At 41.9% G+C, this 15176-nt stretch overlaps 1 protein-coding gene across 7 annotated transcripts in view; it reads left to right on the top strand.

Annotated features, from left to right (window-relative positions):
• The window catches only part of Nckap5 (NCK associated protein 5), a 926583-nt gene that overhangs the window by 297278 nt on the left and 614129 nt on the right, over positions 1–15176 (top strand). For all 7 annotated transcript variants that reach the window (XM_052736785.1, XM_052736787.1, XM_052736784.1 and 4 more), the window contains exon 3: positions 4302–4375. In XM_052736785.1, the coding sequence (XP_052592745.1) occupies positions 4302–4375 (74 nt within the window). The remainder of the gene's footprint in view (positions 1–4301; positions 4376–15176) is intronic.

Raw genomic sequence — 15176 nt, 5'->3', positions numbered from 1 at the left:
GCTGATCCTGTTTCCTCAGACTAAGCCTCTGAGTCCTCATCCTGAATGAATCTCAGCTGAACTGCTGCTAAAAGCCTGAAAGCTTAACCAGCTCTAGTTCCTGGTCCTCACACCTTATATACCTTTCTGCTTCTGGCCTTCACTTCCTAGGATTAAAGGTGTGTGTCATCATGTCTGGCTGTTTCAAGTGTGGCTTTGAACTCACAGAGATCCAGATGGATGTCTGCCTTCGGAATGTTAGGATTAAAGGCATGTGTACCACTATTTTCTGGCCTCTATATCTAGTGGCTGTTCTCTTCTCTGACCCCAGTTAAGTTTATTAGGGTGCACAATATTTTGGGGAACACAATACCACCACAGTTGGTGGTGCATGCCTATAATACCAGGCCTCAGAAGGCAGGTGGATTTCTGTGAGTTCAAGACTAGATAGGCCTACATAAGGAATTTGAGGCCAGCCTGGTCTATATAGTGAGTTTCAGGACAGCTAGGGCTACACAGAGAAAGCCTGTCTCAAAAAACAAAACAAACAAACAAATTATTATAAATGTTTAATTAGCATATATAATATTGAATCTTATTAGATTTCATATTCATATATATCTAATACATCAAATGTGCCTTGCTGTTTTTCACCGTTTAGAAAGTCCCCCTTCTACTTTCATGTCACACACACACACACACACACACACACACTTGCATACATGCACGCATGCATGCACACATGCGTGCATACACATATGCATAGGTAAGTATGTATGTATATATGTGCATATACTATAGATCATTAAATCTAGATTGTATATAGAGAAGAAATGTCTACTATTTTATATTTTTGAATTTATTTTCTTGTGTGTGTGTGTGTATGTATGTATGTATGTATGTATTAGTGTGGGTATTCATGTGCTACATCATGGTTGTGGAGGTCAGAGCTCAACTTTGGGGGCCAGCTCTCTCCTGCCACCTTGTTGAGGTAGGGTCTCTCTTATTTTTGCCACTGTGCCAAGTATGCATGCACTTCTGGGACATTCTTCTCTTTGCCCCTGTCTCACTGTAGGGATGGTGGGACTACAGATGCCCACCAGTGGACCCAGAATTTGATGTGAATTCCAGGGGTCAGTCTCCAGTCCTCAGGCTTGTACCGCCAATGTGTTCGCCCACTGAACACTCTCCTGGCCCTGTTTGAGCTGTCTTTGCCCCCATGACTTTTTTTGCTCTTCCTCCCACTTCCTTTTAGACTTTTCATCCTCACTGTTTCTACTTTTATTCCCCCTCTCTCTTTCTGTGTGTGTGTGTGTGTGTGTGTGTGTGTGTGTGTGTGTGTGTGTGCGCGCGCACACACGTGTGTAACATTTTCTTTATCCACTCATCTAATGATGAGCACCTGTGCTGATCCGTATCTTGGCAGCAATAAACATGGAGATGCAAGAATCTCTGGTCTGCTTCGTTTTCAAAGCCCCAGTATTTTTATTTAAGGACTTACTCCATGGTCACCTGAAGATGCATATCAATTCATTAGGCATATGACTCTTTATCGGAATCTTCATTACTGAATTATAATATCTTAAATAATTCATTTTTAGAGACTTGTGGCACTCTGAAAATGCATGCTATTGTGTGCTAAAATGTGTTTGGAAAGGTAGTAAGGTACCTTCAAGTCTGGCTGGGTTGATCCAGGGTCATGAGCTCAGGTCTGGAGCCTTCCAATGGTTATGGCTCAACTCTTGGCTGTACCTCACTTTCCCATTAAGAGAATATTCCTGTAGAAGTGATAGATTATATATAATGTTTAATAATGAATCTGTACTTCAGAAAGAGAAATATTAATATTAACCAAAGCCCTAGTGTATTTCAAAGTCCACAGACAGAAAACAGCCGGTTTCCTGGCATCTTTAATGTTGAAACCACTGTGTACCATTCGGTCTCTTCCAACTGTGCTGGAGAAGCAGAGATCTTCAGGTCAGCTCTCCAAGCAGGAAAACATGTCCAGAGTGAAACAGTAGCACGTAGCATTTTACACACTATGTTTGCAAGTTAGCAATTGAAGCACTATCATCTCTGGGCCATGTATTCAGAAATAACAAATTCAAAGTTCTGATTTCACAGTCTATAGACTTTTCTATAGGATTTTCATGTGAAAAATGAATTCTTCATTTTTTCAGATACGTTTTTTTTTTTAAACATGGGTTTAGCCACACAAATAAGAATATAAACAATTTTAAAATAGCTTACAAAGTAATGGATTTGGAGGCTGGAGAGATGGCTCAGTGGTTAAGAGCACTTGCCCTCGTAGAGGCCCTGAGTTTGGTACCCAGTACCCACATCCGGTGGTACAGGACTGTCTGTAACTCTAGTTGCAGGGACCCTTGTTCTCCTCTGGCCTCTGCAGGCTCTGCAGTCACCGTGGAGTTCATTATGGCCTTTCAAACAGTGTCTCATTATAAATGGTTCTAATTTGCTCGCCTCCCTCGCCTTCCTTCCCCATGCCCGGGTCTCCCTCTTGCTGGTCCCCTTCCTCCCTGCAAGCTGGCTGTCATGTCACATGTCCCTCCACCCTTTCTTTCCCCCTTTCCTCTTAAGGTCTTTCCTTCCTTTCTCCTGATCTTTTTTTCTCGTTTAATCTCAATCTCTCTCTCTCTCTCTCTCTCTCTCTCTCTCTCTCTCTCTCTCTCTCTCTCTCAATCCCCCTACTGTGAAAATTTTAAGAGCTAAAAGAAAAAAATCTGAGACACCACTAGAAGATGGAAAGACTTCACATGCTCATGGATTGGCAGAATTAGTAACATGAAAATGCCATATTACCAAAGCCATCTATAGATGCAACACAGTGCCGACCAAAACTTGAAGATCTAGGAACAGTAATCCTAAAATTCATGTGGAAGGACCTAAGACCCTGGACAGCCAAAGTCACCTTCAGAAGAAACAGCAGTGCTGGGTGTGCCAGGACACTCGATCTGAAATTGTCCTACAAAGCCACAGTGACAGAAACAGCCTGGCTCTGCCACAGACACAGACATGTAGACCAGTGGACTATAATAGAGAGGCCAGAGCTAAACCCCACAGCTACAGTTGTGTGATTGTCAACAAATGTAGTCATCATCTATTGGATCAAGGACTTCCTCATCTGCATCACATCTTCATAGAACAGGATGTGCCTTATTACTTTTTAGCTGTTCTTAGATGCTAAAAGAGTTACAAGTCATATGTATGTGTAAGAAGATGATGACATGTATATATAAGAAAGTGAATGTGTCTAAAGAATACAGTACCCATATAAAATGTTCTATATAGTTTATTTTTACTTGAAAATGACTACCCCCTGGGGCTGGAGAGATGGCCCAGCAGATAAGAACACTAGTTGCTCTTCTAGAGGTCCTGAGTTCAATTCCCAGCAACCACATGGTGGCTCACAACCATCTGTAATGAGATCTGGTGCTCTCCTCTGGCATTTAGGCAGAACGCTGTATATATAATACATAAAATCTTGAAAAAGGAAAAGAAAGAGAAAATGACTACCCTAAGACCAGTAAATCCAAGGCCTCCACATATACATAATGTTTCTTCTAAGGGCACCAACATAGCTTCCTGTGTTTTGGAGTAGAATGCATGGACACCAGTGTTTATAAGCGTGAAATGTTGGCTTTTTTGTAAGACAGGGGAGTTTCCCCCTAACTCAGTAAACCCCAAATTCACTTTGGGAGTTTGTTTATAGAAGCTGTCACATGAGGTAGAGAAGTGATATCATGACAAATGACCACACATGTAGACTGTAGAGGCCTAGGTTTCTAGAACCGGGGAAAGGGATGAAGGATTATCTTGTGGAAAATCATTCTTTGACAGAAAGAGATGTCGTCTTAGAGCATAGTGATGGCTCCAATGACTTTCCATGCATGTGTGTGCACAATGAATGCCAGAAGACAACTTCAGTCATCTTTTTCAGGGCGCCATTATCATTTGAGACAGGGTCTGTCATTGATTCTAGGTTGACCCACCAGAAGACCCAGTGATCTGTCTCCCTTTCCCCAGAGCTAGGATTATAAATACATGTCACCACACCTGACTTTATTTTTTTAAACATAGGTTCTGGGGATTGAACTCAGATCCTCAATGACCCAGTAAACTATGTCCCAGCCTACAGTGACTTTTTTCCCCCAGAGGCTTTGTATTTCACATGGCAAATCAATGAAAAAAAACTAGTGTTACCAAAATAGACACTTGAATATTGTTTTGAAATGTTCATGTGTAATTTGTGGTGAATGGCCAGTCTGTAGTGAATTATTATCCCTCTTGTTCTGTTTGTGCAGGAATACATGGACTCGAATAAGTGCATCGAGCATCTGCTGACGCAACTCAGGGAGCAACACCGAAGTCTCTGGCGGTGAGTGAAGGCACTCTCCTGTCTCTGTGGGCTCAGGTAGTAGCCGCCATAGCTGTAGGATTTTTAAAATTGTGTTATTTCTGTACAGAGGTGAGTTTTGAAGCCAGTCTTTGGGCAAGCATTTTAGCTACTATGCTGACTTCTTGTAAGTGGTCTTGATCATGGAGCAGGGAATTAATTAGATTAAATGTATCTCCTTCTACTGGATGCCAGAACTACCTGTGTACACAAGATCACCAGAGGTTATGTAGGACCTGGCTTCCGAAACTGTCATCATGATCTCAGGAGGGTTCCCATTGCACAGACAACTGGAAGTAAGGACAGACTTCTGAATGTTCTGATTCCCCATCAAGCGGGTGATGATTCTGAGTATCTCTGGTAGTATGCACCGGGTGATGATGCTGAGGTATCTCTGGTAGTGTGCACCTATGTTGCAGCCTTCATTCTGAACATACTACATACTCTTAAGCATGTCAAGCTATGCAGCACTGACCTGCTGAATGCTGCCTAAGACACATGGCTCAGGTCCCAGGGCATTGTGTGTTGTGATTTTTAGTGTCTTTATTGTACTTTACATTTTTTTTTTTATGATCTGAGAGGAACATGGCAGTTTCATTGCAAAGAACAAAAATTTTACTATTTTTCTCCTGGTGATCTACAGCATGGAAGCAACACATTAATATATGTTTGGAGTGTATCACATTAGAATGTTTGATTTTTAAATTTCTGTGTATGTTGATCACTTGAGTTTCAGGTAATAATCTACTAAATGAGTTTTGGCATGGGATTAGGGTAGAAATTTTGGCAGTTTCTGTAATGGCTCTAGACAAACATTATGCATTTATGTGAAGTAATATTCACAAAACCAAAAATAATGAAATCAAAATATCAGTTGATTATGAAAAATGTTGAAGAGTCTTTGTTTCTTACAGTGTCAAATATTCAACCAAGATTTAATTGCTTATATAAAAATAAACAAACATATGTATCTCATTAGTTTTTAAATTTGCTTTTATTTTTAATAAATGGTAAAACTACACCTTTTTTATTTTACAAAGAATAGCTTTAAAATAAATTTCTTTATGGTTTTTTTATCAGTAGATGTCTGACTTGTGTATCTTATTTATATGGCTGTCTACCTAGAGTTATATAAAAATTTTAGCAGGGAAAAGAGGCCACAAGAAGAAAGTAATATGATTAACATACATTATATAAATGTAAGAAATTTGAAGAGAATATCTTAAGATACTTTATTTTTTAAAGGAAGCCCTGAGTTAGAGAACGGCAGTTTAAAATAACACAAAGAGCTGAGAGGCAGGCCTCAGGCCTGGGATTTGCTCAGAGCAGGCAGGTGGGAATGCCGCATGGCAAACTTAGGAACCTGGCTGAACATAGACACAAACTCTCTACTGATTTCCCTGCTCTGGGTCATTGAAGCTTTTCTTCCATAAAAAGATGCCAGGTTCCCGGTTCTTCACGTGGGAAGGTTGGTCCCGGAAGGCTTCTGTGTCATAGCCTTTTCATACTGAGATTTTGCTTTACTGGGTGGGCTCTGATTCTAGGTCAGGAAAATAACCTGAGACATATGTCCAGGCACCCTGAGTCGGAAATTGGTGACATGGAAGTGAAACGCCCAAGTCAGTCAGTCAGTCAGTCAGTCATTCCCAGGTCCCTTGGGAATAGACTGGGAAAATGGCTGTGATGCCATTAGTTAGTTCTCTAGGGACCTATGAGTGTGGCCTTTGCAGGTGCCATGATGATGTTTGAATTCCTTTTCCTAAAGTTTCTGTAGCTCTTGGATTTTGAAATACATATGCTGGTCCATTATTACATGGTGTGTCAGTACTATAGGAGAATTGTCCCGTGAGCTGTCCTTGTCCCAAGGGGAAAGAAGGTCCTATAGTCATTTATTTATGTGTCCATTTTACCTCTTGGAGGGCAGGGCTTTCTCTGTACTAACCTCAAAATTCACCCTACAAAATAGTTCTAGTTTGGGATAAAGTGCTATAGATTTTCCTTGGTTCAGCTCATGCATGATCTTTGGTCATAATAATAAAAAAAATTTCTGGCTCCTTATGTAAAAATACTACTGGGAGAATGTATCAGTTGACCAAAAAGTTTTCTTTTAAAGCATGTATTCTTATTAATTGAGAATTTCAAATATGCATAAATGTATTTTGATTATATATATATATTTTTTTTTCTTTTTTTTTTTTCGAGACAGGGTTTCTCTGTGTGGCTTTGCGCCTTTCCTGGAACTTGCTTTGTAGTCCAGGCTGGCCTCGAACTCACAGAGATCTGCCTGCCTCTGCCTCCCGAGTGCTGGGATTAAAGGTGTGCGCCACCACCGCCCGGCCTGTATTTTGATTATATTTACTCTTCAATCCTCCCTCTAGTTCCTCCCAGATCCATCTTTCGCCCCTCCACCCCCTTGTAACAACTTGTCCTCTTTTTCTTTTAAAAGTTTTTTTTTTTTTTAATAATTCACCAGGTACAATTTGTGCCACCCATATACTCATGGTTGTGGGATCTTGCCCTGGAACATAGTGGACATCCCAGGGGTCCCCCAGTCTTAAAGGAAACTGAGTCTCCCTCAGAAACTGTCAGCTGTCAGTAGCACCTCAGTTAGGGGTGGGAACTTGTGAGCCCCTCCCCCTCCATGCTGGACCGTGGCCTGGCTTGGTCTTTTGTGTGGTCCTGGGAAGGTGACCACAGCAGCTTTGCGTTCCCAAGTGTGGCTGTCCTGTCGTGTCCAGAAGACACTGGTCATTTTTAATCTGAACAGATAAATCAATTTTCTCTCATTTTTCTTTTCTTTTTTTCATTTTTTGTTTATGTGTATGTGGTGTGTGTGTGTGTGTGTGTGTGTGTGTGTGTGTGTGTGTGTGTGTATGTGCATGTATGCATGTTTTTGCTTGCACATGCATGGTTTGTGGATGTGGACTTCTAAGGCTGACGTTAAGGATCATCCTCTTTGCTCTTCCACCTCATTCTTTGAGGCAGGGTCTCTCAGGCAGAGCAGAATTTGCTGATTGGCCAGTCTCATTAAACAGCTTGCTGTGGGGATCCCCTGTACCCACCTTCGCAGGCTGGAATTATAGGCAGGGGGCCACACCCACCTGGCATTTACACAGGACTTCCAAACTCTGCTCCTCAAGCTCGTATAGCAAACACTAACACTGGATCATGTCTCCAGCCCCCAGTTATTTTTTATTAACTAATCTGATACTTACTGGATTTGTTTCGGGAAACTATTACCTTCATACCTGTTTGTTGTTGTTGTTTTGGGTAAACTAGTGCACATGTAACATCAGCAGCTATGTATATAGTTGCAGTTTTTTTTAATTTTATTTTTCTAATAGATGTATTTGAAATCATATTTTAAAACTGATCTATAACATAGTAAAGTTACATTTAAACTTGTATAGAAATATTCCCTTTGCTCTGTCTTTTAAGAGAAAAATATACACTAACAATAATGGCTGCCTTCTGATAAAAGAAAATTTTTAGTTTAATTTAGACAGTAAGTGTTCAAATGTATCTTAGATACATCACTGCGGAGGAGTAATGGTTTGCCAGTGCTTTGAACCAGTGAAAACATTCATGGAAAAGGGCTATGTTTTTCCGGCCTTCCTGGGGTAGTTAATAAAAATCGTTGATCTCAGATATGGCTAAGCTCAAATCTCATTTCAGGCATGGTAAGAGCTCGGAGTTTTGTGTGCAAACCCCTTTGTTTCCCTTCAGAAATGAAGTTATCCTTCTGGAAGCAGTAAAGCCTCAGGTATAATGTCAGAGGGCCCCATAATCCCCCGCTGTCTGAATAATAAAGGCATTGGAATGGTCACAGTGACTACCAGTGAGAAAATGGAAAAGGGTAACATGGGAAAGAAAATGAAGACCGAGTGTCAATTTCTACACACTCTAGTAAGTCATGCAACCACAGTTGATTATAGTTTGCAAACCAACCCTGACTTGACCGGCTGAAGTGGCAGGGTTTATCGTGGTCTATGGTGACATGGTAACTTTGCTTAAAGGATAAGGTCAGGGAATGGTGTAGAAAGTCCTTTGTGTGGATGATCAGGTTTTGCAAATACTTTACTCATGAGTCATGTAAACTGTATGCTGTATGGAGGATCTTGAGGGTAACCTTGTGTCATGTGCGTGAGCTTAACTAGGGTGCCTGAAATTAGACAGACTTACCCCTCAGTCAGTATAGATCCTCATGTTTATGGTACCTTCAATTGGTGATTGCTGTAATTATCAAGGGGTAGGCTCTTTATTGTAGCTCCTCACATTATCTGATGCACTAAAGTTGTACGTATGTAAGCTATGTTATAATTTCAGAGTCAAGTTCCTGAATGTATTTAATTGGTGATTTCCAGGCCAGTGAAAGACCCTGTCTCAAACAACAAACTGAAGGGCCCCCAAGGAATGGGACCTCAAGTTGTCCCTGGCTTCTGTGTGCATGGATATGCTTGTGCACATATACACATGTACGTGGGCATATATATTCACAGAAAAATATTTGCCAAGGGATTCCTTATCTTCATGGAGTAATTTACTGGTATTTAGATTTTACTTGTTTTTTAACCATCTTCCATGACACAAAAATATATTGTAATTACCCTCAAGGTAGCTAGGTTATTTTGGGTGCCTGTTTAGTATATTATAGAAATAGTCCTATCATCTGTCTCTGAGATGTGAAATAGCAAGGGAATTTGTGGAACTCAAACCCAGCCATCCAACAGTAGCAGGCATTCAGGTCCAATCTCTTTGGTACCAGAAAAGTATTTTAAAAAAGTAAACATTTGTGGATTTATATAAAGAAAAGGATGAAATCAGAATCTACAGCTAAGTCTAAACCCTCTTAAGTATATACTGAAGTCTTACTTTCCTCTGTACCTTTCTACTTGACTTAAAATATGGATGGTGTAAAGAAATTACTCAGCACTTAGAAGCATTTGCTACTCCTACAGAGGGCCTTGGTCCAGTTCCCAGAACCCACATTGGATGCCTCATAACCACCTGTAACTCCAGCTTCAGGAGATCCAGCTTTCTCCTCTGTCCTCTGTGGGTACTGTACTCATTGCTCTCATGTGCATACCCCACCCCCCCAGCACACAAAGAATTAAAAATAAACTCCTAAAAAATCCCACACGAAGTGTATATTAGTGTCAAACCACAGTCTTGATTTTCCATGCCTTAATTTGTTCTGATACAAGAAGTTAACATTAAGATGAAAGAAGTTTTTGTATGTGATGATTTTTATATCCTCTACTATTTGTGATTTGGCTAAAAATCTTTGACTGACAAGAAAGATCATAAATAATAGTGGAAAAATGCCTCCGATATTTGATTAAAATCTTTATCCATTTGTAGCCTCAAATTAAGAGTTTAGAATTCATAGACAGTTGGAAACTACAAATTGAATTCATGAATATTGATGGCGTGAAATTATTCTTTCATGCCACATGTGAAATATGTATGGAAAAGTGACAGTGTCATATTATCACAGCTGTGGAAAGAGGAGGTCACTAAAGGTTGGGAGAACTCTTGTCCTACCCTGTCAAACTAACAAATGAGTAGTACTCAGACTGAGTTTCTGTGTGTGTAGAAAGAAGGTATCAATATAGCTACCATTCTAGTTTCAGTCTGTTACTGCGGCAAACACCAGGACCAGAAGTGACTTAGGGTACAAAAGGTTTTATTTGGCTTAAACTTTCAGGTCACAGTCCATCCCCAAGGGAAGTCAGGGCAAGAACTCAAGCAGGAACGTGAAGTACACATGGGTGGTTGGCTCACTCACAAGCTCATGCTTAGGCAGCTTTCTTATACAGCCCAGGACTGCTCAGGGAATGATGGCGCCCACAGTAACAATCAAAACAACTCCCCACAGAAATTCCATGTGCTCATCTGATGTACGAAATTCTTCAATCTTGAGAATTGCCTCCTGGATGTCTCTATGCTGTGTCAAGTTGACAATTAAAGGTCACTAGAGCGACTAGTGTTTCAGATTTCAGAGCATCAAGACTGCATGAATTGTGTAGTACAGTGTATTTTTGGAACGTATACTTAAAGATGTCTTCTATTCTGGTCATTTGATAATACTTAGATATTGTGTGATGGTGCTATGGAATATGGACCATACTAAACTTTGAAGAATTTGGTAGAAATATCTAATCCAAAAGATTTAACAGGTTTCCAATAACTCACTAGATAATGTTAAAGTATTTGCTTTGGATTTTTTAAGTTACATGGGAGACATTCAAAGCTACTGTAAGAAATAAAGAGCTTAGGCTGGAGAGATGCTTACTACACAGGCAGAAGGACCAGAGTTTGACCCCCAACATCTACATAAAAAATTGTGGCATGGTGGTGTATTTGAGATCCCAGTGCTGGGGAGGTGGAGACAGGTGGGCCTGTAGGGACTCACTGAGCATCTCTTCCCCGTGAGGGATTATGTCTCAAAATCCGAGGTGGACAGCATCTAAAGAATGACCTGTGTGGTTGACCTCCAGCCTAAACACACACACACACACACACACACACACACACACACACACACACACACACACAGGAATAAGGAGATCTACCTGACTGTATTTGGAGAGGTCCGGATGCCCACTCGTAGACTTAAGGTCACCAAGCATGCTGGTTAGGTTTTGTCAACTTGACACCAAGAAGAGTCACCTGGGAGGAGGGACTCTCAAGTGAGAAATGGCTTCCATCAAATTGGCCCATGGACATGTTCATAGGGTGTTTTCTTGACTGCCGAGTGACGTGAGAGGGTCCCACCCATCGTGCACAGGCCACTCCTGGGCATTTGGGGCCAGATGTAAATTAAGGCAGTTGAATGTGAGCTTGGAAGCAAGCCAGAAAGCAGCACTCCTTCTCAGCCTCTGCTTCTGTCCCTGCCTCCAGGTTCCTGCTTTGAGTTCCTGCCCTGACTGCCTCCCTCAGTGATGGAGCACATGAAAGTGTCAACTAAATAAACCTTTTTGTCCTCATGTTGGCCAGTGTTTTTCACAGCAAGAGAAAGCACACAAGTCACCAAGTTCAGAATCATTTAAGTATTTCGACAAGCGCTGTTGAAGCTGGATATTTCATTGACATAGGGATAGGGTTGTCATGGGCATTTCATGGTGTTTAAGATAATCCCAGGCTGTCTCTCACTACCTGCCAGGAACACCCATATTGTGACAACCTAAAAATATCTACAGACACTTTCCTAGTATTTACGAGAGGACATTAATATCTCATGCCCTGGTAGAGAATCATTGTTTTTAAATAAATCACACATGGAAGCATTGTCCTAAGTATAGACCCAGAAATACCAATAGCATGAGTCACAACAGATACTTTAAGAAAATATACTGTGACCAAACAAATGTGGAAAATACTAGGTGATGCTCATTTGTAAACTTTGTAATTGCAGAATTTCTCAGGGCCCTTAGCATTGTTCATATGTGTTACACATACATAAGGGGGAAGACACCTGAGGGAGATTCTCTATGTCAGCCTCAAGCCTCCACGAATGAGTGCACCCACATACACACATATCACGCACACACATAGGCAACCTCCCCAGTAGAACCCATTTGGAACATGTCCTATAACTAAATTACTAAGAAGCATACCTTAGGAAATGGTATGTTCGTCTTGATACCTAAACGTATAACATATAAAACTTGAACCTTCTATGTTTTTCATCCTAATGATAATATTGTGGCAAGATGGCTTGGTAGCAAGATATAATGTGAGAAGTCTAAATTGTTGACACGTGAAAACGTGCTTCAAGAAAGCCTGAACCTTAGGTTTGCTTGTGCTCCCTCCCTGCCTCCCTGCCTCCCTGCCTCCCTCTCTCCCTCCCCCCTCTCTCTGTCTCTCTGTCTCTGTCTCTCTCTGTCTCTCTCTCTGTCTCTCTGTCTCTCTGTCTCTCTGTCTCTCTCTCTCTCTCTATCTATCTATCTCTGTGTGTGTGTGCGTACTACTGTATACCTGTGTGAAGGTCTGGGGATAAATTATGGGAGTCAGTTCTCTTTCCACTATGTGGGTCCCAGAGATGGGACTCAGGACTCAGGTTATCAACCTTGATGACAAGCATCAAGGTTGCCCCAAAAGTGGAATTCTGTCTGTGTCAAGGAAAGAATTCTTTCCTGGAAGTAACTTCTTTAGAAGCCAAAAATTCTACTGGAAGGTGTAGAAAGCCTCCCCACTAAAGAAAGCATGGATGAATATTTGGGGAGAGGGTCATTTTATTTCAGTTGGTTGCCTTTGGGAAGCATCTGAATCCAGAGAATGAGAGCAAAGTTGTAGCAATTCTAAATTCCTTTCCTTCCAGTGGGGATCACACTTAAGCCAGAAAGCAAAGGGGAAGTTCTGTTTTTCAAGAATTTTAGACTTGTTAAAATCATTTGATGACTAGAAGGGAGGAGCCACGGGACTTTCCTTCTAACAGATTCTATCCGTGTTGTTCAATTAAGCGTTTCATTCTTTTTGGCGGTGCAGGCACTGTGCCCCATGGGAAGCAGCACTTAAGTGCTTTACCAAGGCAAACAGTTGGTGATCAATACTTCATCGATTCTTGGGATTAGTTATTGAGGCTTCAGCCACCCTTCTGAAAAGTGAGGGGGAAAGACGAAACAGAATAAAACAAAAAACTAGAGCTTTAGTCTAGGGAGATGACTCATTCAGTACACTACTTGCCACGCATACACGAGGACCTGAGTTTGGATCCCCAGGCCCTCTATTAAAAAGGCAGGCATGGTGGCATGCACCCATAACCTCAGATCTTTGGAAGTCCAGTGGATCCCTGAGACTCCCTGGCTTAACAGCCCAGTCCAATTGAGGAGTTCCAGGCCAATGAGAGAGCCTGTCTCAAAAAACAAGATTGACAGCCATCTAAGGAATACCAGCTGAGATCTCCTATGCCCTTTTGCCTACACACACACACACACACACACACACACACACACACACACAGAGAGAGAGAGAGAGAGAGAGAGAGAGAGAGAGAGAGAGAGAGAGAGAGAGAATATGTGAAAGTGATATTTAAAAAATACTTTTTATATTTATTATGTGGTGTGTGTGTGTGTGTGCATATAACAGGTGTGTGTCTATCTCTGTGTCTGTGTCTAAGGAATGATATTAAAATTGTCTGTTGGAAGCCATGTGTCATTCTAATTCTGAGAAGAAAACTCTGTAATGCCCTATTGAAAAAATGGGCTTGTCATTGTAAAGCACAGGCACAAACAGAAGCTGAGCCCACATAGCGTTGAGCTCTGACTGTCCCAGAGTCTGAGTGTTTCATCCCGTGTATCTTGTCTCTTGGGATCATATTATCCAACCTCTTCACGAGTTTGCATGCCTCTTTTCTCCTGGGGTTAATTGGTGTAGACTAAGGAGATGTGCGTATTAAATACCTTGCCTCTGCTGTAATCATAGACCTTCACTGGGGGTGGGGGGTGGATTTTAATTGGCAGCATGCAAACGTACTCTGCATGAATTCTCAACAGTGGACACAGAATAAAATAAGAGCCGTAGTTTGTTTAAATCCCTTCAAGGGATAAAGAGGTTATCTCTGCGGGGCTAGGTGTGTAACAGACAGAATTCAGGGCTCTCTAACAATGAGAGCCAAACAGTACCCTATGACAACTCTGTAACAGCTCCTGGACTCCTCCCCAAAGCCACGGGAAGTCAGGCTAGTGAGCTATCTGTTTGCTTCTCCTCCCCTCGACCCTTGTGCTAAATTTCTAAATCATAGCTATGTTCTCAGCAGAGTGCAAGACCCATGCCCCCACCCTAGATGGCCTTCAATGCCATTCCCCCAATTACCCACCAGGGATTGTTTGAGAGAGTTAGGTAATTACAATCCCCAACCAGGATAAGAGTCTGGCCTCTAAGCCACACCTTCTGCCCAGCACAAAGGAGAAGGAAGCAGGGCATTGGCTCATGCTCCGATAGCCATGCCATCCCTGGAGCATCTTAAAGAGGAGGCAGGTTAAGCCACATACCAGGGGATTACTTCTGTCGACTGCTGACCCTGCTTTAAGGAGGAAGGGCACGGTCAGCCTTCGTATTTCTGAAGCGCCCCAGGAAGACACATCACTGCCTTCCCAGGTTCATATCAGACTTTATTTGGGTGATTTGTTTGTGATCTGCTTGCCTGTTTGTTTAGGGGATGCCCAGTGTTTGAACAAAGGTTATCTAGTGCCAAGAAAGTATTTTAGGGCTTGGCTACACCCAGGATGAAGAAAAAGTCAGATCTCGTTTTATTTATATTTAATCCAGTGAAGCAGCACAGTATAGACAGGATTGCTAGGTCAACCTATGGAAGCAGAATGTGCCTTCTGCTGTAACTAGGGAAATATGCCGACTTTAATGACAGGGTTTAGATCACAAAAGCCTACACTGAAATGTATGTAGAGAAGGCTCACAGACGACTCAACAGTTGCATTGCTAGGTGTTGAAGAGATGGCGCAGCTGGCAAAGAACTTGCCACCCAAGTGCTAGGACCTTGGCTCAGTCCCCAGAACCCACATGAAGAGATTAGGTATGGTGGCATGCCCTTGTGACTCCAGTGTAGACCCGGTGGAGACAAGTGGCTCTGGGGTTCAGTGGCCATCCAGCCTAATGCACTTAGTGAGTTCCAGCTCAGTAGGAGACCCTGTCCCTAAACACAAGGTAGGTGGTACCCGAGGAACCACAACTAAGGTTGTCCTTTCATCTCACCACACACACACACACACACACACACACACGCACACACACACACACTGTACATTTATACACACACAGGGGA

This window comes from Peromyscus californicus, unplaced genomic scaffold (genome assembly GCF_007827085.1).
Source record: "Peromyscus californicus insignis strain IS unplaced genomic scaffold, ASM782708v3 Scaffold_14__1_contigs__length_90479793_seg_2, whole genome shotgun sequence".
Lineage (NCBI taxonomy): Eukaryota > Metazoa > Chordata > Mammalia > Rodentia > Cricetidae > Peromyscus > Peromyscus californicus.
The sequence above is the reverse complement of the archived record's forward strand: the minus strand, read 5'-3'. Positions and strand labels throughout refer to the sequence as shown.